At 43.9% G+C, this 20238-nt stretch overlaps 6 protein-coding genes across 6 annotated transcripts; 5 read left to right on the top strand and 1 right to left on the bottom strand.

Annotated features, from left to right (window-relative positions):
* Positions 1 to 3040: 3040 nt before the first annotated feature.
* Positions 3041 to 5166, top strand: BO88DRAFT_489405 (phospholipase D-like domain-containing protein). Its single transcript, XM_025712698.1, has one exon. It carries the CDS (start codon positions 3076 to 3078, stop codon positions 4927 to 4929), a length of 1854 nt encoding a protein of 617 aa, XP_025561282.1. The 5' UTR covers positions 3041 to 3075; the 3' UTR covers positions 4930 to 5166.
* A 2131-nt stretch (positions 5167 to 7297) lies between these two features.
* Positions 7298 to 9968, top strand: BO88DRAFT_344149 (uncharacterized protein; the record flags this gene model as incomplete). The annotated part of the gene is made up of 5 exons (XM_025703220.1): positions 7298 to 7475; positions 7535 to 8142; positions 8208 to 9130; positions 9191 to 9658; positions 9710 to 9968. The coding sequence occupies 5 exons, from the start codon at positions 7298 to 7300 to the stop codon at positions 9966 to 9968; spliced, it is 2436 nt and encodes an 811-aa protein (XP_025561281.1).
* Positions 9969 to 11861: 1893 nt separating this feature from the next.
* Positions 11862 to 12233, top strand: BO88DRAFT_416972 (uncharacterized protein; the record flags this gene model as incomplete). The annotated part of the gene is made up of 2 exons (XM_025708281.1): positions 11862 to 11938; positions 11978 to 12233. 2 exons carry the CDS (start codon positions 11862 to 11864, stop codon positions 12231 to 12233), a joined length of 333 nt encoding a protein of 110 aa, XP_025561280.1.
* Positions 12234 to 12892: 659 nt separating this feature from the next.
* Positions 12893 to 13372, top strand: BO88DRAFT_416971 (uncharacterized protein; the record flags this gene model as incomplete). Its single annotated transcript, XM_025708280.1, has 3 exons — positions 12893 to 13046; positions 13114 to 13212; positions 13272 to 13372. The coding sequence occupies 3 exons, from the start codon at positions 12893 to 12895 to the stop codon at positions 13370 to 13372; spliced, it is 354 nt and encodes a 117-aa protein (XP_025561279.1).
* Positions 13373 to 15834: 2462 nt separating this feature from the next.
* BO88DRAFT_344104 (uncharacterized protein) lies at positions 15835 to 16971 on the top strand (the record flags this gene model as incomplete). Its single annotated transcript, XM_025703218.1, has 6 exons — positions 15835 to 15953; positions 16005 to 16115; positions 16164 to 16414; positions 16467 to 16587; positions 16646 to 16750; positions 16809 to 16971. 6 exons carry the CDS (start codon positions 15835 to 15837, stop codon positions 16969 to 16971), a joined length of 870 nt encoding a protein of 289 aa, XP_025561278.1.
* An 822-nt stretch (positions 16972 to 17793) lies between these two features.
* BO88DRAFT_344699 (esterase/lipase family protein) lies at positions 17794 to 18637 on the bottom strand (the record flags this gene model as incomplete). The annotated part of the gene is made up of 2 exons (XM_025703242.1): positions 17794 to 18147; positions 18209 to 18637. 2 exons carry the CDS (start codon positions 18635 to 18637, stop codon positions 17794 to 17796), a joined length of 783 nt encoding a protein of 260 aa, XP_025561277.1.
* Positions 18638 to 20238: the final 1601 nt, after the last annotated feature.

The raw sequence follows: 20238 nt of genomic DNA, 5'->3' as shown, positions 1-20238 counted from the left end.
AGAATTTTTATTATTATAAATATATTATTATTTACTCCACTATTTATTTATTCAGCAGGATTATGGAGATTAAAATATAATAATAAATTTTTTTTTTTTTTTTTTTATAATTTATTAATATAACTCATTCTTTTGCTGTAATTCATGTTTTTATTTATTTATTTTACTTATTATTTACTTATTTTATTACTTGACTAGTAATATCACGCCTTAATATTAAATAAAAAATATATATAATTTGAGCTTTCTAGACTATAGAATATATAGGATTCTTAGAATTTATTATAAAAATATTAATATATTACTTTATATAATATTTATTGGGGTAACACTTATTATTATAATATATTTTCATAATATTTAATAGACTCAATTAGGTTTAGAGTCTGTAGAAAAGAGTACTAATCTAATTTAAATTTTTATTATATATATTAATCTGATTAAATTTCTATTATATATATTAATTATATTCAGAAGGGAATACTTCTATCTTTAAATACTTATAATATTACAGAATAATTAATTAAAGAATTAAAAGTTATATTATTATATTTTTTATAAAGAGCTTTATTAAATAATACTACTTATAATCTAATTTAACTTCATTTAACTGTTGTCCTGTTATAAGGATTTCCCTATTAGAATATAACCTCTGCTTTCTTATAAGTAATTATAAGTATATATACAGATTATGATATATTAATATTTTTTATAGAAAAAAATACTTCTGAAAGTATATAACCTAGATAAAGTAAATAGTACTAAATATTAAGATAATTACTAAAATAAATATAATTATATACCAGGTACTCAGGTTATCTATAAATAATCTTTTATTTTATTTTACTAAAATATCTAGATAATTATTAATATAATTTACTTTTTTATTATAATTTATATTTTTATTTATTTATTTTACTTACTTTTTATTCATTTTATTACTTTACTAGTAATATTATATTTTAATATTAAATAAGAAGTATATATAATTTGAGCTTTCTAGATTATAGAATATATAGAATTCTTAGAATCTATTATAAAAATATTAATATATTACTTTATATAATATTTATTATTATAATATTTATTTTTATAATACTTATTTTTATAATGCTTAATAAACTTAATTAGACTTAGAGTCTGTAGAAAAAAGTACTAATTTACTTTAAATTTCTGTTATATATGCTAATTATATGTAGAAGAAAATACTGCTATCTTTAAATATTATTAACTCTACAGAATAATTAAATAAAAAATAAAAATTATATTATTATAATCCCTGTAAAGAGCTTTATCGAATGATACTACTTATAAACTTATTAGATATCATTTGACTGTTGTCCCGTTGTGAAGATTTCCCTACTAGAATATATTTTAATTTTTTAGTAAATCTTTATAAGTTCTCACGGGCGAGCCCTCTTATCCAGTAATAAGTATTAATACTAAGCTAAGCCTGGCCAAGCAGAGCTCAAAGCTTAAACAGACAGGTTCCTGATCCTCTAAAGCTCGCCCGACTCACCCGTTTACCATATCTAAAATAGACTGATTTTTGAGAAATTAGTAGCTTCTTATAAAAATATCAACATCTTATAAGTATCAGGAAGATATAGAACCTTTACTAATAATTTCATAACTCTTATAACTATTTTAGTATGTCATCCCGATGACTTTTACCCTGATAGCTCGATTATTCTATCATGTTTAGACACGCTGAATATGATTATTTGATTGGCTCTTACACAGAATAATTGATTGAAGAAATAAAAGTTATATTATTATATGTCCTGTGAAGAGTTCTATCGAATGATACTACTTTTAAACTTATCAGACATCATTTGACTGTTGTCCCGTTGTGAAGATTTCCCTACTAGAATATAACTCTCTGGAAGTAAGAAAGACACTCCTGCCGCCAGGACCGGAACAAAATAGGGCCGAAGCCCCACTAACCTCCTCAATAATATAAGTAAAAACAAACTTTACTTACCACTTGATGTCATCATTATGCAATCAATACCCAAATAACATTATGATAGAGTATATTATCTTATTATTAGTGCCGTTTCCTGTACCTCATCATGAAAGTAGAAACAATAAGAATTAAATTGGTCATGGTTGGTTATCATTCCATTCCTATTAAACATCCCGTAAACATAAATCGAAATGAGAGAGAAAGAAAAAAAAAAAAAAAAAAAGAAAGGAAGAAGAAGAAGAGGATAAGAAATTACGACAGGGAAAGTTTGATGACAGATATTATTTAATGTGTTAGGAATAGGCCATGATCCCCCCCATATCTCAGTAGAACGAAATTCAGGTCCTTGAATTGATTTAGATAAATATAGTAGAATCATTACTTGTCAAACATTTTTCCTTAACCACTTCTTTGATGTGTATGGGCAACGGATTGACAGTATTGCTCAAAGGTTGAGAAATGCTAGCAAGTGCCAGGGAAGTGTCTCTGCGGACTTCTTCTGGCCGTTAGCGACTCAGCAAGAGTACCATAGTTGCGCTGTATTTGAGGACAATTCAATAATAATAATAATACGAAGAATAATAATAATATGCCAGCGAAAGCATAATGAATCATAATGACCTCACTTGGGCCTACATACTCAGATAGTTCTCTAGGCTGTTCTTGGATTATCCCAAACTTCACTGTCAGGCCTGGTCATGCCACAGTTCCAGTTACCGCTTGCAGACACTGGAGGCATTTAGAACATTGTTATCCGTGGACAGCATTCTCTTCGCGATCTATTTCAGTCTATGATTCAATGAAATCTAGGTATTGGCATGTGGGTTGATTCTAGAATTATATATTGATTAATAGTATCACCATTTGTTCATTTCATTGGAGCTAAGTTATGGAATCATGACCTTATCATCCCAAGGCGGGCTCTTCGAAGTCTTGGCTATGAAGCTTCGGCCCTCTAAAAGACAGAACACATAACTTAAACAAATCTTAAGCTTTCAACGCACACTATAGCCTAATCTCATGTTCTTGTAAAGGTGTTGTTCACCGACCAGTGGCTCGGTTCTGATATCCGGAAATTCACAGGATGCCTGTTCGGCTCATCTGCGATGGGTGGGTTCAATGATCTGATGCTCCCACCACACGCGTTACCCCGGGACGACCGGGCGCGTGCCCCCAAGCCGGTCGAGCTTGGCGGCCAGCTGTACGATGTCATGGGGGTAAGCCTAGAGGGCGAGCTGGTGCTTCGTGATCAGCGCGCTATGCACCAGGATGTGCGGATTGAGCATTTTGCCGGCCGCCCAGCAATGTTCAAAGGTATCCGCTATCGCGTAGTATCACTGAAGGCCACGACCGGACCTCTGGATGCAACACTCGAGTTGATTGATCCGCGTAATCCGTCGCGAGTTCTTACCATCACCAGTGCTGATACCATGTGCGTACAGTTTCCTGGCACAAACGGTGAGCACAAGCTAGGCTTGGTAAAGCACGGCATGATGCGTATGGCACCAGTTGCATCGCGGGCCGAGGTGCGCATGCCACTCTGGCCTGGCCAGTGTTTCGAAGCCCATCTTTGTGACCATGAACTTGATGGGCCGTACACCATCAAAGTGGGCGATGGCGGCAGGCTTGTCGCGACGGGCGTAAATCGGAACGGCAATCAGCAGTGCATCGCAATCGAGCCGGCCGAGGTTGCGCCGCGCTACAGGACAGTAATGTCACTGGACTTTGGCGCCAATTTTGATGTTGACGCATTTTTGTTTCGCGAGGACCAGCTTCACAGCCAGGCGACTATTGTCGGCCCGGATCCGGGCTACGGGCATCTCCAGGATCCTCTGTTCGGTTGTCTGCCCTCTGGCACATCACCGCGGCTGAGCAATGGCGCCGAGCACCTTGCGGTGTACGAGAAGTTCATCCGCGATAATATCCAGCCCGATGCGTATATGCGTATTGCCGGGGCACCGCGCAAGCTGACCATATTCAACCTCTCAGTATGCAACCAAGGCGATGCCCGTGGTGTGCTTGATGCCCTGGTCGGATTCCGACTCCAGAACATAGATGCGGAGATGTCAATCGTCGCGTCCAAGCTTGGGCCATCAGAGTTCCAGGAAACGCTAGAGTTCTGCGAGTACCTCAAGATCCTCGCGGTCAATGACATCCATATCAATATGTTCACTGGCACCGATTGTCCAACCCGCCAGGTAATGCATGCCAAGGGTATCGTCATCGACAGCAAGGTGTTGTTTAGCACCGCTGCCGTCATGGACACACAGCCCATAAATAAGGCAGACTTTTCAATCGAGCTTCCGCAGACTGCTGCTAGAAAGTTCCAGCTCTATACAGATGAGGTAATAAATGGCAAGGCAACCGACGAGCGCCGCGCAGAGCTCGCTGCCGAGCTAGCGAAGCTCGGAGTGGTGATCAACGACCCAGTTACGAGGTTGACATACATCAGCCGCGCGCAGGACGCGTTAATCCGCAGCGCCACTGACCAACTGATTGTCAGTGTCTCCGAGCTGGTTGATCCTGCGATAACCCAAGCCCTGATTGATCGCGCCGCAAGTGGTGTCCAGGTGATAATTCAGGTTCGCGAGCTTGACCCTGTCTCCGCGCTGTTGCTGGCTGGCGCGATGCTGCGTGGTTCCAACCTACTGGTAGAAAACTCGAGTTGGTGGGAGCCACGCCCACACTTTAACGCGATCATTGCTGATGGGGGCTTTGCGTACCTTGGCACCTCATACCTATGGCCAACTCAGCGCAACATGGTTCACCACAGCCGGTCGTTAGAGAACGGCGTGCTGCTCCATGGTGATGCTGCGGCGAGGGTCCTCGTCCAAATTGAAGACCTCTGCGCCCAGGCACATGGCTTCACAGCTATTAGTCGCCCGAGAAAGCAGAAGGTTTCGGATCCCCTCGTGCTCAACCGGTGTGGTCTGTCCCAGTCAGCGCTGGCTGCTGTGTAGCAATGAACTCAGGCAGTGAATTCCTTGTACTAGGACGCAGACTTGGAACTGGGTCGCAGAGCTTAGCTCAACTGGCGTAAGAGCTTTGATGGAGTTGTACCATGTCGGCAATATGTTGAGGTTATCGCCCGAAATACAAATATCTCGAATTACTGCTGAATGGACGAATTGATACATACACAGAAACAGTGCGACTAAACAACAGGTTTATAATCCTCTCAACCTTTCCTACTAATCATATATGTTATCGTCTATGGACGAACCACGAGCAGGGATATTTCATTTGTGTTTGCGGAGAAAGCAGATTAGACATACGTAATACCAGCATAATTGGAATAACTAGATATAGTACCATTGTGTGCGAGCTTAATAACAAACTTTTACCTTTAGCAGATTAGTATGCACCTGTACCCACGGATACGAAGCCAATTTTTTCAACTGTTCCCTCGGATTTTCACAGTATGCAGTATATTATCCAAAATCCTGCTTGTCGACGTTCTTCGTACTAAGTACTCACTATTCAGTAGAGACAGGACTTCGAACAACACTGTGGGGAAATTAGCAAGGGATCCAGTAAGCCGGAAACATTCATCACGTAGTATTTTATCATAGGCATATGAGATAATAGACTATAACTACTTGAGCAGCACTTAGGTTGTAAATCACGATGTTTTTAAGATAAGAGATACATGTTTAAGTTGTATGTTAGCTATTATCTACTGATCATATAATAGTCAATACGGATGACAAGGCTATGGAACCTATTGCCTTTTCCTTGAAAAGGTCAGAATAAATTCCACAACCAGGTAAGTAAACAGTCAAGGCTGTTTTTCAGAATCATGATTAGGATAATGACAAATTTGATGATACAGATTTGGAAGTACTCCGAAGAAACACCGTATACTATCAATGTTCAGCCCACAGCAGATATGACCAATTTCTGGCTGAAATACGAGCACCTTTTTTTCTCTACATCGTAATTAGTGCAAGCTGGGTCTACTTCAGACGCTCATATGTATTAATACATATAACACATTCTGCGAGAGAAATTAGATCTCAGGCATTAGGAATACGCCGTCTCTGATAATGTCAAATAAGGCTATCAATGGTCGTATAGTAGGCCACTCAATTTCGCCAGCCCGGTATTATTCAAGGTATCGATACTTGCTTCCATTCCTGTATATCTTGACATCATCAGTCAAAGGAATATGGCACAGCCTAGGGCTAGATATATCTCGGTAGGATAATGTATTCTGCTAGCAGTCTTTGCATAATCTAAGAAGTAGTTATGTGAGTGGTGGTGATACAAACTAAAGAGGTCCAAATCCCGGATCCTGTTAGCTGAGCAACCCATTCCTAATTGGGCCTAGGTCTGACTCAAGACCTGCTCTACCCACCCCTTTTCAACAAACCGGAGCAGCTGTAAATGCAAATTCTAGTTGTTTTAATCATTATAGCCGGAGTCATCCCGAGCTGAAATTGGGGATCAAGCCGTGCGGGCCGCAATGACTATGAGCAATTTTCAAATCACACTGCAACTAAATGACCAGTTTTCTTGTCACACGCTAGATTTCACGACATCGTTCAATATGTGCTAGACATGTCTCCATGCTATTATGCATCGCATCACTAGTGCTCAACCTGTATATTACTCCTTATGTGATGATGGGGGTGTACTATGAGCAGGAAATAGGAAACCTAAAGTTCCCACACTACACCGCGGCTGAATGTTGGAGGAGAATGTATGTTTGCGATAAAGGTGGACTTATTAGGTCCAAATGACAAAAATTTGAAGTGATATCTTAGGGTAAATTTGGCTTTTCGTATGTGAAGATGAAATCGGAATTCGAATAGTTTTGTTGGAATAGCAGTTGTTCTTCATATATACATGGAAATGACGATCTGTGACGGTGGAAAGTATGGCTTCTCGCCTTGTCCGGAAATCCGTGTGGAGAATAATCATCATAATATCATTGAGACTAGTTTGAGAAATTGACTATCTATGATCTGTCTGATAATTGACTATTAAATCATAGCGCCCCACCGATCTGCGACCGAAATTGTAATTTGACCAAGATCCCGGCACACACTAACTGGCTATTCAACCACTACTCTGATGTGACTCTCCTGCATCTGCGTGTGTGACAAGGGAGCTAGTAATTCCATCACAGCTGGATCAGCTGCTGAGCAGCCCTTCAGACCCTTTCTTGAATCTCTACTTTGACTGAGGCATTGAGGCCCGGGCTGATAGACCATAAAAAGAAATACCGGCAGAAAGAGGTCCTCTTTACAAAATATAAAAGCATGATCGAACCCCTCGTTGTCCACCCTTTAGTTTCGCACTCTGCCTTGGATAATGATGTTCACTATGAAGTTCATTGCCTCTGCTCTAGGACTTTTGGGCCTTGCGACCTCGACTGCCGAGGCTTCAATGGCATCGCGCACTCTCTTGCCTGCGCACCCTCCTGGCCATAATGCTAGTGATCCAACTCATTTGGTCCCAAGGATGGCACAGGCTCTCCACTACCGTGAGGGTGGCAGGACTGGTGGGACTTCTATTTCTTCTCCTGTTGGTGAATATAATCCCGACTGACTAGTCAACCAGAAAATGACCCATCATCCTTCGGCCATATGTTCTCGAACTTCAACCACCCGACAGTAATTCTAGACCATTCAGCGCACATTTCCAGTGTCACTTGCACCACAAGTGGTATGAATATATGCTTCAACTCTGATGAAGCAGAGCGCCAGGCTAGTAAAGATTGGAATACAAGTCAATCGCCACTCGTCCTAGCGACATATCACCCTGGCTGCGGAGACTATATGCATGGCTCACGAAGCTATTGGAACGTCTCCTCTATTACATTCCAACCGGGACAGCGATGTATGCGTGCCAATGTGACGGAAGTGCCCCTGGAGCAGGCGACAAAGGAATTTGACCTGGATTTCGGTCATTACAAAACCCCAGTGGAGAACTCTAGAGGAAAAGCCCGTCGCATGGCAGGTGATGCTTTGATCGCATCAAGTAGCACCGAGGACATCACCGATGATCCGGCACAGCTCTCTGACTTCTTTGGAATCAAGATTACCGAGGACTACACTGAAGTCCCAGAGGCCGCCCCTCTCCAATATAACGGCACTGCGACTCTTGAAAAGAGGGGAGTACTTCAGCGGAGATGGGACCCCATTGGTTGGATCAAGGAGAAAGTCACGGTATGCATTTTCTGAGATGATTTCTAACCATCCCAAACTCAAAGAACGAGGCTAATAATTACAAGCAAGTGAAAGAGGCCGTTGTGGAAGGCTACCATACTTATGTTGAGCCGGTCGTCAAAAAGGTGGTCGATTTGGGCAAGAAGATCGGCAGCCTAATCCAGGATCCCCTAGGATATGAATGGAGTCTTGGCGCATCAGTCAGTCAGGACTGGAATATTGGTGGTAAGGGTACACAGACGGTTCCTACAACATCTGGTCTATTTGGCGAAGGTGAAGGCCTAGTGATTGCTGATAGCGGCGTCTTCCCCGGCGAGCTGAGTTGTGAGAACTGCTATGCCAAGGGCGACGTGTCAGTCTCTGGTCACATTGGATGGAGCATCAATGACGGTCTCAAAACTGGCTATCTGAAAGCCGGCGCGTCATGGGATTCGCAATTAGCGCTGGCCATGAAGCTGCAGGGCCAAAAGAAGATTGAGGGCTACAAGAAGCAGCTTCTCGCCAAGAACCTGGTCAACCTGGAGATCCCCGGTGTTATCAGTATCGGACCCGAAGTATCGCTCAGTGCTGTTATTGACATCTATTTCCAGGCCCAGGCAGACGTTCTCATCGGAGCCAAATTTGAGGTCTCCCCCGGTGAGGTACACTTGGATTTAGTCAACCAGGACAATAATAAGCTAAGCGGATTCGATACCAAGTTTACGCCCATTGCCAAGTTTGACGGACCTGAGGCTTCCGTAACTCTGGATTTTGGCCTGCCACTCGGTCTGGAGTTCGGCATAGATCTGCTGAACGGCAAATGGAAACGTACCGCCGGCATCTTCGACCAGCCTTCATTCCAGGTTGTTGGCAAAGTCTTATCGTCAAACTGCAATGGTATTGATATAAACCTGGTAGTGCAAAACTACTTCTATCTTAGTGTGGGCGCTCTCTATGACTATGCCATTGACCTCCGCGAGCTATGGAGTAAACCTTTGGGATGCGTGGGGTATGCTAACCGCCGATAGTAACTTGGCAAACGAATAGTTGGCTAACTGCATATTTCCAGTACCTCCCAAGCATCTACCGACACAAGACAGAGCACTTTGACTAGCCGGAACATTGCCATCGGAGCCCGCCAATCGAACACTACGCTCGAGAATCCTGAACAAGCTGTCAATGAAACCTTTGGCAACGGCGGCACTTCATCACAGCCCCCAACACTGATTCCTGTTGCTGCCAATGAAAGCCTGGTCGAGCCTGTTACAGGTTTCTCCTACAAGCTAGTATCGGACATTAACGAGACGGCCATCATGATCTCGGGCAAGGAAGATCGAATCTACCTTGCCCCGTATGGTGATCCTGATGCCAGCAGCGGTGCCCCCTTTGCCGTGGAGGCTGCTGCCTCAGACTCAGTGCTTATCGGGGATGTTTTCGGTGGATACTTCAACTACAACCCGACCGAAATGGAGCAGACGGGAGTTAGCAACCTCCGGTCGTCAAGATTGACCAATGTCCCCGTTGGTTCCAAGTTTATGTGAGTATAGTCCGGTTCTACCTGTACATATTTCATTGCTGACAAAAATAGCGCTCTGGCAGAAGTCCCTACTGAAGGTCTCGGTAGTGCGTTGGGTATGTATGTAGCGGTGGATGAAAAGGATATCTTCGCTTTAGTCACATGCAGTGTGATTAACATGGGAACACGAGTATATGTGGCCAACAGCAGCACAAATGTGGTGGAGCAGCTAAACCAGAACAAATTGGCTGATACTGTGATTGGTGGCGATGTTCGCGGGTGCCAGTATCTATACTTGACGTCTGGCACCAAGGGTCTGTCATTGCTTTGAAGTCATCTTCGATAACCGATCTTCTGTAGTGTCTTCTTATGTATGATCCATAGACTGCTATGTTCATATTTTACTCGGGTGTAAGTTGCAAGCTCAGGCTATGAACAAGATTGATATGGTCTATATGTTACACTACAATGCATCTTCTACCACCAATACTTCTATACTGTTCTCCATATTATTCGGATCTCACATAGTACTGGTATCTCTGCATCCATTTAGTTCGATACTAACAGGTTGCAATATACGCGGACCAACATAATTGGTGAATAGGACTGAAGCTGAAGGTAGAAAGAACGGCGCTAGGTAGAAGGTATACGAATACATACAGAAGTCTTCAGTTGCGTATAAGATACTGAACTTTCACAAATACATGTGACTTGAAAGTTGTGGTTCTATAACTCGGGTCTTGCTCTCGAGCTTTACGATCCTACCGGCATCGTACAAATTAATTACGTGGCCGCTCGGGAAGTCACCATCAGCTCTCATTAGCCGATTCATGCATGAGGCCTGCAGGATGCCGACCAGCACATGAATTGGGACCTTCTCCACAAGCTCACTGGGTTATCTTTCACATGTCAAAGATCAGGAGGACCAAAACCATATTACAGACAGCAAGGTGGTGTCTACCCAGTACATCTACCCAGAGAAACCAACCTACAGCAACTGGGAGACAAGGGGAATGGTCGACGAACAGACCCCTCTACTAGACTACCCCCCTGCAGTGGGAAGCGGTAACGACCTGGGCGGCTGTGAGCCACTTCAACGCGTCTCAAATGGTCAACATGTATCCTCGAAATCTACCTACATGCTTATGATGTCCCGGATGGTCGGGACGGGCGTCTTTGCTACTCCGGGGGTGGTGGCGCAGACCGCGGGAAGCCTTGGGTTGGCGCTCTTAGTCTGGATCATGGGAGCTTGTGTCACGGCATGTCAGGCAGCAATAATTCTCGAATATGGATCCATGCTTTCTCGTAGCGACAGCGAGAAGGTCTACTTGGAATTGGTCTATCGGCGCCCACGCTGGCTGATGTCCACGATCAACTTTACATCAACTATTTGTGCCAGCCAATCATGTGTTATTCTGACATGTGTGCACTGCGGCTCATATGCTCACCATCTGCAAACATGTAGGGCCCGGGCTTTGAGGGAGAGCATACATGTGGGAACTTTGAGAAACTCCTTTCCTGGTCGTCAGACAGACTAAGCCCAAGAACTGAGGAATATTGGAGATCTGGAAAGAGTAGCGCCTACTGAAATTCTCGATACCTCCGTGCGGTTGTGTCTTCATTGTATCATAAACTCCAAAAAGAACGTCAAGCATGGTGGGTAACTTAAACAAAATATTCAATATGCTTAGATATGTGCATTCATATAAATGCCATTATCCTCATTACTGACCCTATGACAATCGATAATGGGTTTAAAGGTGACTAGTGCACTTCGATAAGAGTATATATATACATATATTTCATACAAAAATACTGAGGTGTGAGGAGGAACACCGGTGGCATGGCTACATTTCCACTGATGGCTGCTGCCCTTTTTTTGCGGTTACATGATGTGGTTGTTTGATCTATCTAGCAACGATGGGAACCTCCATCAAAGGCTTGCTGCTCAGGGTCAGACAACACAGCCTCTCCCAATCTCGTATAGGATTCCTCTAACTTCACGGAGTGATAGATAAAGGCAAGTCATTAAAAAGGAAGTAACAGACATATATTGCGAACTATAGTAGGGCACACTATCACAACAGCCAACAGCCTTATCTGTTCTGACTCGCAAGATACTGCATGCTATAGTCTATAGAGGGATAGCCTGTGAGGGGGAAGCAGCATCCCGTGTTATGGTGACCAACATACCTGAATTAGGTATCCAAAAATTAAACACGTGATGCCTAAAGACAGAAACGTTGGTCACACTACTTTATTCCCTCAAGATCCACCATATGAATCAGCACATGCCCCATTGTGAGGAATGTATATCAGTAATGCATTTATACCCTGTAGATACGTCGCGCCAACTTTAGCAGTTCTTGGCAGTTTTGCGCTTTCCATTCTATATCGCCATGCATCTACATACCCAGACGCCAACCAGACAGGCCCCATTTCTCTTACATCTACACACATCAATTACATTTATGAGCCCTTGAATGACTCTGGCTCCTTAAATGGATACCATGACTCTGATATTACACCAACAGTAGATAGAGACTTCCCAGATGTTCAACTGGGCGATATCTTGGATGGTGACCAAAAGCTTTGAGATCTCGCGGTTACAGGTACTCTCTCTGAAAGGATTCTTATAAACTCATAGTGGTATAACCAACCATTGAAGTTTCTCGTCACGAAGTTGTCTTCTTCAGAAATCAGATACTTGAGCTCCGAGCAGCAGAAGGCCCTTGCTCAAAAGTTGGGGGAATTAACAGGAAACCTCCTCCATCCAAGGCAAGGTGATGATTGAATACCCAATATCACGGAAGATGGTAACAGGTTTAGCTTCACCGCCACTCCAGCTACAGTAGTGATGGAAATATTGCCGTCGATGAGCATGGAAAGCTAGATAATAAGATCACCATAATCTCCTCTGAGGTACACTAAATTCCTGCCTTATAACACTGAAACTGGCAATTATGCAGGTCAATCTCAGGCATTACAATTCTCGATATGAGGATTGTTTCGCTACTGAAGGCTAGCATGCTGAGTACGTAGGTACAGCCCAAACATATGGCACATTCCTAATAGTGGAAATCACAGTACCACATTTGAGAGGGTTACCGGCGGCTACTGCATTCTCAAAATTACGCGGCGTCCTGGAGGATGAAGTAGGTGGTGATACAGGCTGGGCATCCGGGCATAAGATGTACGATCGGTTTTCACCTCCTATGCAAAGGCTTGCCGACGGTTTGAGAGCTGTCCATCACCATGTATGACTTACATGGGAAATATATTCACCACTGGGTACATCTGACGCATCGCGGCAACATTACGCCAGTATTGTCAAAGAGCATGGTATGGAACAATTGGCAGGAGACCGCGGCGCTTCAGAGAATACAATCCTTAACTTTAAGGCCAGTCAGTATGTTTTGAAGGTCTGGACTGTAATCACTGCTAATTTCCTATCCCTGTGGTTTGTACAAACCCAGTCACCGGCTGGAAGAGCCTTTTCGGTGCAGCTGGTCAAGTGGAGCATGGCTGGATTGAAGGAGTCAGCCGGCGCGAAAGTCAGATTCTAAAAACGTACTGTAAGAGTATCCTCCGCTAGTAATACTTGAGCAACAGGACTTAACCTTACCGACTACAGTTCATCAGCTAATCGCTGAAAATCATGACCTTCAAGTCAGCTTCAAATGGGGTGTCAATGACGTAGCTGTCTGGGACAAGGGCATTCTCTCGCGATTATAAATAAAGACAGAGTCTAACCAAGGACAATGTAGCCGGTCGGTGTTTCATACCGCCACATAGTGGGTGATGCTGCTAGACATATAAGAAATCAAGGACTAATGAAAACAGCGATTATACGGGTAAACGTCAGGGGAACCGTGTTGTTTCGCTCGGCGAGATTCCATATCATGATCCCGCCTCCATCTCTCGACATCAGGCGCTAGCAGCTGAAAATAAACCGTAGCTACTTTGGACTTTTCTGAATATCGTGCAAGTGAGCAATGGATATTTACCCATGACTTGGAAACTTCGTAAATTGAATTTCAACAGTCAGAGATTGCGGTGGGCTCGGATTTATCTGTGAGCATGGTATGTCCGGACAGATTAGGATGGAATATATCTTCACATAAAATTTATTCCTACAACATCTCACAAAATCCTAACTACTCTCAATGACATAGCAAACAGGAGGTATTAGTTTCAATATACATGGAAGCTGTCTTTCCGGTCGAATTTGAGAATAGCACTATTTGATTCTTTCCACTGGTCTGATATACTAGGTATGAGTATCAAGAAACTCCGGGCGACTAATAAGACAAGTTACTTGGAGAGCCATATATTTAGTTCTTGCAATATGATACATATCTTATGTGATAAGAGAGGTTAAAGTAATTATATGGTCAAAAAGTAAGTCATAGAATGGACTCTCAAATTATTGATCTTGAATACATGGCTGAGAAATAGCTGTCAACGCCCAAGATACATGAAGTAGGAGAGCGAGATGAGGGATTTTACCACAAACGATTACTTGCAGACGGTGTAAACGCCAAGTATAAGCTATCAAAGGCCCACCTGGCTGCCCCTATTCCTTTGGTGAGGATGTATAGCTTCTGCCAAATAATCATCAGGTGTTCTCATTTGTGCTCTGACATGGTCGTGTGCAATCACACCCTACGCGATAACACTTTTGCAGCCAAAGTCAGGCATTATGACCACCATCAGCGACGGACAATCTTCACCTAGAGTAGCAACGCAAGTACTATATTATAATACAGTTCGGCAACGGAAGAGAAATAAGTTATTACCCATATTTTCTCTGAACTAAAAACCTCAAGGTGTCCTTATTAATGATTAGACAGCTTATTTAATACCAAATACCCCTTTGATCTTATAAGCGTACATTTACCGTTTCCCGAATTAAAGACAGTGCATCCCTCGCGTCATGCCTCCCACAGGTGCTCTTGTGAATAAGGTAAATTAGGTTATGCATGCACTCTGGTTGCTTCAAGATCCTACTGTCTGCGGTGCACCCAGATCCTGTTCAACTCGCCAATCCTTCATGTCATTGAATGAAATTGTGTCTCTCCTCCCACGCGGGAGGAGCCGGTGTCACCAGGCCAATACATGTCTGATACTCAAGCGAAAAGATTCTTAGAGGGATGTATCGGCCCACCTGTGGTGAATGTATTACATGTGTATCAGCGATTCTGTTCACCGTCATCATACAAGGTTTTTGAAAAAGTCGGAATAAACGAAAAGACCTCTTAAGGCCCACTGATGATTCTGACAATCTTTACCAACCAATCATGGTATAAGACCGTCTTTGCTCAGTGGCCCGAGGTTTCGGTGTTCCTTTGGGTCATTGCCGGGGATTCCGGGGGTGAGGGTGCAAGACCCTTGGCTAGATCCACCAAAAAAGCCAGCCATCATCGCTAGACAAATTTCAGTAAATACATATACAGCTATTACAACTGCCCCTGGAAGCCGGTTGTTTTGCTTTGAATATAATAAAGAAATTATCTCATTAAACAATGAAACCTGGGATGGTTTTTTCCGGTAGGCCCAAGGTGCCGACTTAACCGTTGGGGCCATTTATGCCGTCTTATGACAAACGGGGGGCCAAACATGCAAACTAACCATGGGGCCATTTATAACGCCCCATAATAAGTAGGAGGGTTAGCAGCCAACCTCGGAGTGGGGTTCATTTTGTAACGGTCCATAACAAGGATTGGGGCCGAATCATATCGTTCCTTCGCTAAGAAGTGTGCTCCATAATTGCCCCGCTCTATTGGGGGTAAAGATCAACAAATGGCCACAGCATGCACGGAACACTGTACCGTCCGCATTCTTGTATATGCTTAAAATGTATGGATGCCTGGAACAGGCAATTTAGCACACGTTTGGCCGTTCACAGATCCACAGTGTCCCGAATCTGCCTTGCCTTCGTAGATGTCAGGCTTCACTTGGTGTTTCTTGTATGTAAATGTGATAGTCATTCTATGATACAGTTAGTGTGCAGTTTGAGCGCTAGTAGGCATCAGTACCATGCCAGAAGTTACCGAACAGTACTTTTCTACATCACAGCGTTCTCATTTTAGTATAAAGGCTGGCTTCTGAACCAGCTGGTTTCCTCTGAAATCCATCACTCGAACTACAACCAGATCATTCCAATTCTTTTACTATACACCGATCACACTACCATAATGAGAATCCCACAGAATAACAATGCACCACAGCTGCCAACAGCAAACAGCTGGAATGGGACAACTGTGAAAGCTAAGGATCCTTATGCATTGATGCGTGATTGTAACGCAAACACTCGGTTAGTCTAGACAGGACATTGTCAATAGGTATTCTCCTAACATTCAACTAGACTTACCGCACAGCATTACCTTTGGAAAGAGCTACTTGGGTTCCTGGTTCATCCCGATATTGATACTCGGGCTGCGGATTTGAGAGTCGCTGATATTGCTACTGGTAACGGGTAAATTAACCTACCAAGCTTCGAAGTTTTCATAGCTAATTCTTTCAGTATTTGGCTTCAGGATTTTGCTCGTGGAAAACCACCGTCAGTTGATCTCCATGGCTTCGATATTAGCCTGGACCAAGTTGGCCCTAAGCCATGGCTACCCGCAAATATACACATGCATATCTGGAACGTTTTTGAAGAAGTGCCGGATGAGTTCATAGGCTACTTTGATATTGTACACGTTCGTCTGATCACTGTCGTTGTCAAGAATAACGACCCCAGGCCGATTCTAGCAAACTTGAAGAAACTGCTGAGTATGTGCTTCAAATCCATTTTCATGGCTAGGCTGACAATACACGGGTTTAGAGCCCGGCGGCTACCTTCAGTGGGATGAAGTCGACACCATTGGGTGCTCCATCAAAACCGTGCCTGGGACTTCAGCATCTAATCTTGATGCACTCTTCTCTCAGCTTAAAGGACATGACACGTAAGTGTACCCAAAAGAGATGTTTGAAAGATCTAATGCGAACTAATCTCTTACGCAGCTGGAAATATGACCTGACGCGAATTATGGACGAAAATGGATATACTGGCTCAATGCTGTATACTTATGAGTACGGACTTGGTAATGCTCGGTTCTGGAATGATGTGTAAGCTATAACCGCGAACAAAACCAACTGTCTATGGGAATACCTAACATTCATACAGATATGTGAGCACATGGAAAGAGTTTGCAGAACACGCACTTAAGACCCCGGAGGCATCGAAAAGTCTAGAGCACAGCGCTATGATGGAGACTTTGAATGGTGCTTCTATCATGGTCCCAAAGCTGGTCTGGGTGACGAAGAAGGTTGATACCATAGAGCACTAGGTGGTGTTGATGTGCGGAATGTTTATACCCGCTATACAAATTGTGTAAGCTAGGATACATCGAATAATACCAATTCTCTCGCCCGCTATGGCACACGTACTTGTCCTTTTTCTTCTATAATATGTTTAACGGATAAGAGCATGTATGCAAGGCTGGAAGCTTGCTCTACAAGGGATTATGCCTGAATACTACGATACTAGGTTCCAAAAGTCTCAGGATCCTCGCCTTATTCACACCTGATTTGATTCTTTTTGGATGGGATTATCTAGGTACCACGATGAGATAAGTCTTCTTTGGAATAACTAACCTAACTAGTTGCCATCAGATTACATAATCTAACTCGACCGACCTACAAAAATCCTAGTATCTAATGTTTGAGACTCACCCATCAAGCACGTCTACTTTCTATATGAAACAATGTCTATGACGGATCTTCGGGATTAAATGATGTGTAACATTATAATTCAAGAATTGTGATTCATGGCATTCAAAGTCTGAGATTTCAGCCTTGGAAACAATCGGAGGGTAACTACTATTTGAAGGGAGACGGACGAAGAATATATATATCATAGATACCATGGAACATTACTAGCTGAAAGCTTGAGGCAGCTAACGCTTCTAGAATTTCTGGAAACTCTGAGTGTCCCGAGACATTTAACCTTATATTGCAATGCCACTGCTGTCACCACGACCGCTATTTTTGCTAAGACAGCCCGTATTACATTGCAATGATGTCAATAGCTATTGATAGATAAATCAGACCAAATCGACTGGTGTGTATTGTGAGCTTTACGCCAAGCTTTGGGATCTCTATTGATCTATCTACTTTGCAATAAAACCATCGATAAACTTGGTAATCTGCTCTGCCAGTGCCTGAGGTTGGCTCACAAATGGCATGTGGCCGGTCTTAAAATCCACAACCTCCCATTCAACCTTGGACTTCTCCAACCATATATCCTGCAATGATGCAGGGTTGCAACAGTCATCCAGGGTACGTACATACGCCCTTCTACCATCAAAGGCACTCTCCGCCCAGGCTGGGGCGGTGGCGGGAGTTTCAAAAGCGCGGAGTGCATGTGGCTGCATTAGCGTATCTAATTCCGGTTGAAGGGCACGGTCGCAGTCATTGTACAGCACGTCCATTGCCGGTTCGATGACAGCAAGGCCCTGGGATGGCTGGGAACAAAGTCATTAATACTTGATCGCTATGACAGCAGTTGTGCTGGTTATGCCATACCTTATTGACTTTGATGAAAGGAGGGTAAGCGCCGCCTACCGCCTGGAAGAGAGATTCTCCATCAAGCGTGATATTGCCCACCACGTAAATAAGGCCAACGATGCCAGTCGATTGACCTTGGGCTATTCTGGTTTCCTTTGCAAGTCCTTTTGCTGCGCCACCGGCAACAACACCCCCGTACGAGTGTGCGATGATGACAACATCTCTTCCATCCTCATTCAAAAGAGGGAGAAGTACATTGTCACGCAGGTACGCGATATCCTGGGGAGAGGACTCTTGGGTCGGATCGGAGGAGTTGCAACTGGGGTATGACCCTGGATGTGTGGTGTATCCGGCTTCGGTCAGATACGGTAGCAGTTTATCGAAGCCTTCAGGTGTGCCAAATGCACCTGGAACAATGACAATGATCGGGAGGTTTGCCGACGACATTTTGGGTGGGATTCCGGGTTGGGAATGGATTGTGACTTCGTTATGTTGAGTGTTATAGACAGGAAGAGAAAAAAGAATAAAAAATGGGAAGTCCGGACTGCTGCCAGGAGTAGTAAGGTAAAGAAGGCGGAGTAGCCGATTTAGAGGTATGTATTTGTCATGGGTTGAGTAATTAACCTCGCCAAATGTATTATTATATCCCTCCCTGCCCTCTGGAATCAGCCGCACGTCAGGTTGCAGCCGCCAACTACGAGAGTAAGCCTAGTTGGCCTAGGCTGAGCACGCTCGTCCAACGGAGCAGGTGCCGTACCCCACCTGCAAATTGAGACAGGTACATTTCTAGTACCAAAGTAGGTACGAAATAGTCAATACATGTAAGGAATAATCTGCGTATTTGTCTTGCAGTTAGCACTTGTACCTGCTGGTGGGGCCTAAATGGTAGTTGCATACACTATGCTCATCTCAGTAGGTCAGAAGCGCCCCTCGCCTCGCCTCACACTGGCAGGGGTGGAGCCACAAGGCTTTACCCTGATACAGCAACGGGTTATCTCCGCTGTCCACGGCAGAACGTGGGGGCGAATGGATTTAGTCTGCTGATTGACGCTGGGAAATTGATCCAACGCGAGAAAGAAAGAAATAAAAATGAATATAATGAATCAAAAGATAAGAATTAGGTTCTCGGTTGATTTACCCCTATTGGGTGGGGATCAATCACTAGAAAAGTAACATCAGAACCGTGAATTATAGTGGTTCGATCTACAGGCAGCGGGAGGAAAGAATAACTGGTCTCGAAATAGGAGACATTGGTTGTGGGAGAAAACAGTGGAGCTGCAGTTTGCCGCACGCTAGTAGCAAATGATTCTTGGCTGTTTCGGGGGCGGAAATACGTTGTAAAACATTGGAACACTCCTCGCAGATCGGGAAGGCTTTTCGCTGATCATGCTATACTGAATCCTGGCCAGGTGGTGGGGATCTTTGCCGTTGAAGCGGGCCGAAACCTTGAAGAGCGCCTTGGATTGAAGACAATGTACCAAACTTTTGGCCCCAGGTTGCAGCGCTTACACGCACCACCCTGTCTGTCTCTTTGACATGTCTACTAGTACTATGAGGCCGTCAAGGTTGCGAAAATATACTAAAAGGCCCGTAGACCCACTGCAGAGAGGACCAAAATGAGACGCACGTACATCGGCGATCCAAAGCAAGCAATTATCCCGTCCACGCAGAGCCAGTCAATAAATATTCTTTATGTCTCCCGGATGGAGACGCGGCCAGGGGCTGAACCAGACCGACAAGGAGAAAAGGCCCAAAGGTACGTACGATCAGGCAAGGAAGCAGATAGTAGCAGATGCACACAGCCCACGGATCGCCCACGCATCCACCCTTACCCACTCGGCAATGTCTTTCTGCAGGCCGTGCATTGCTTGATGGTCAGATGGCAGGCAGGCGGAATGGTACATAGTAGTAATGTCCAAGGAGTCGGTCTCCCGGGGAAAGTTTACCAATGAGCAGTGCCCGGGTCTGTCCTGTTAGTGAATTTGTGAAGGGCTAGGTAACCACAGACCGGTGCCAGCCGAGGTTCGATGAGGCAAACCACCATATTT

Source organism: Aspergillus vadensis (assembly GCF_003184925.1).
Source record: "Aspergillus vadensis CBS 113365 unplaced genomic scaffold BO88scaffold_17, whole genome shotgun sequence".
NCBI classification, from domain to species: domain Eukaryota; kingdom Fungi; phylum Ascomycota; class Eurotiomycetes; order Eurotiales; family Aspergillaceae; genus Aspergillus; species Aspergillus vadensis.
This window is presented reverse-complemented; position numbering and strand designations above follow the sequence as displayed.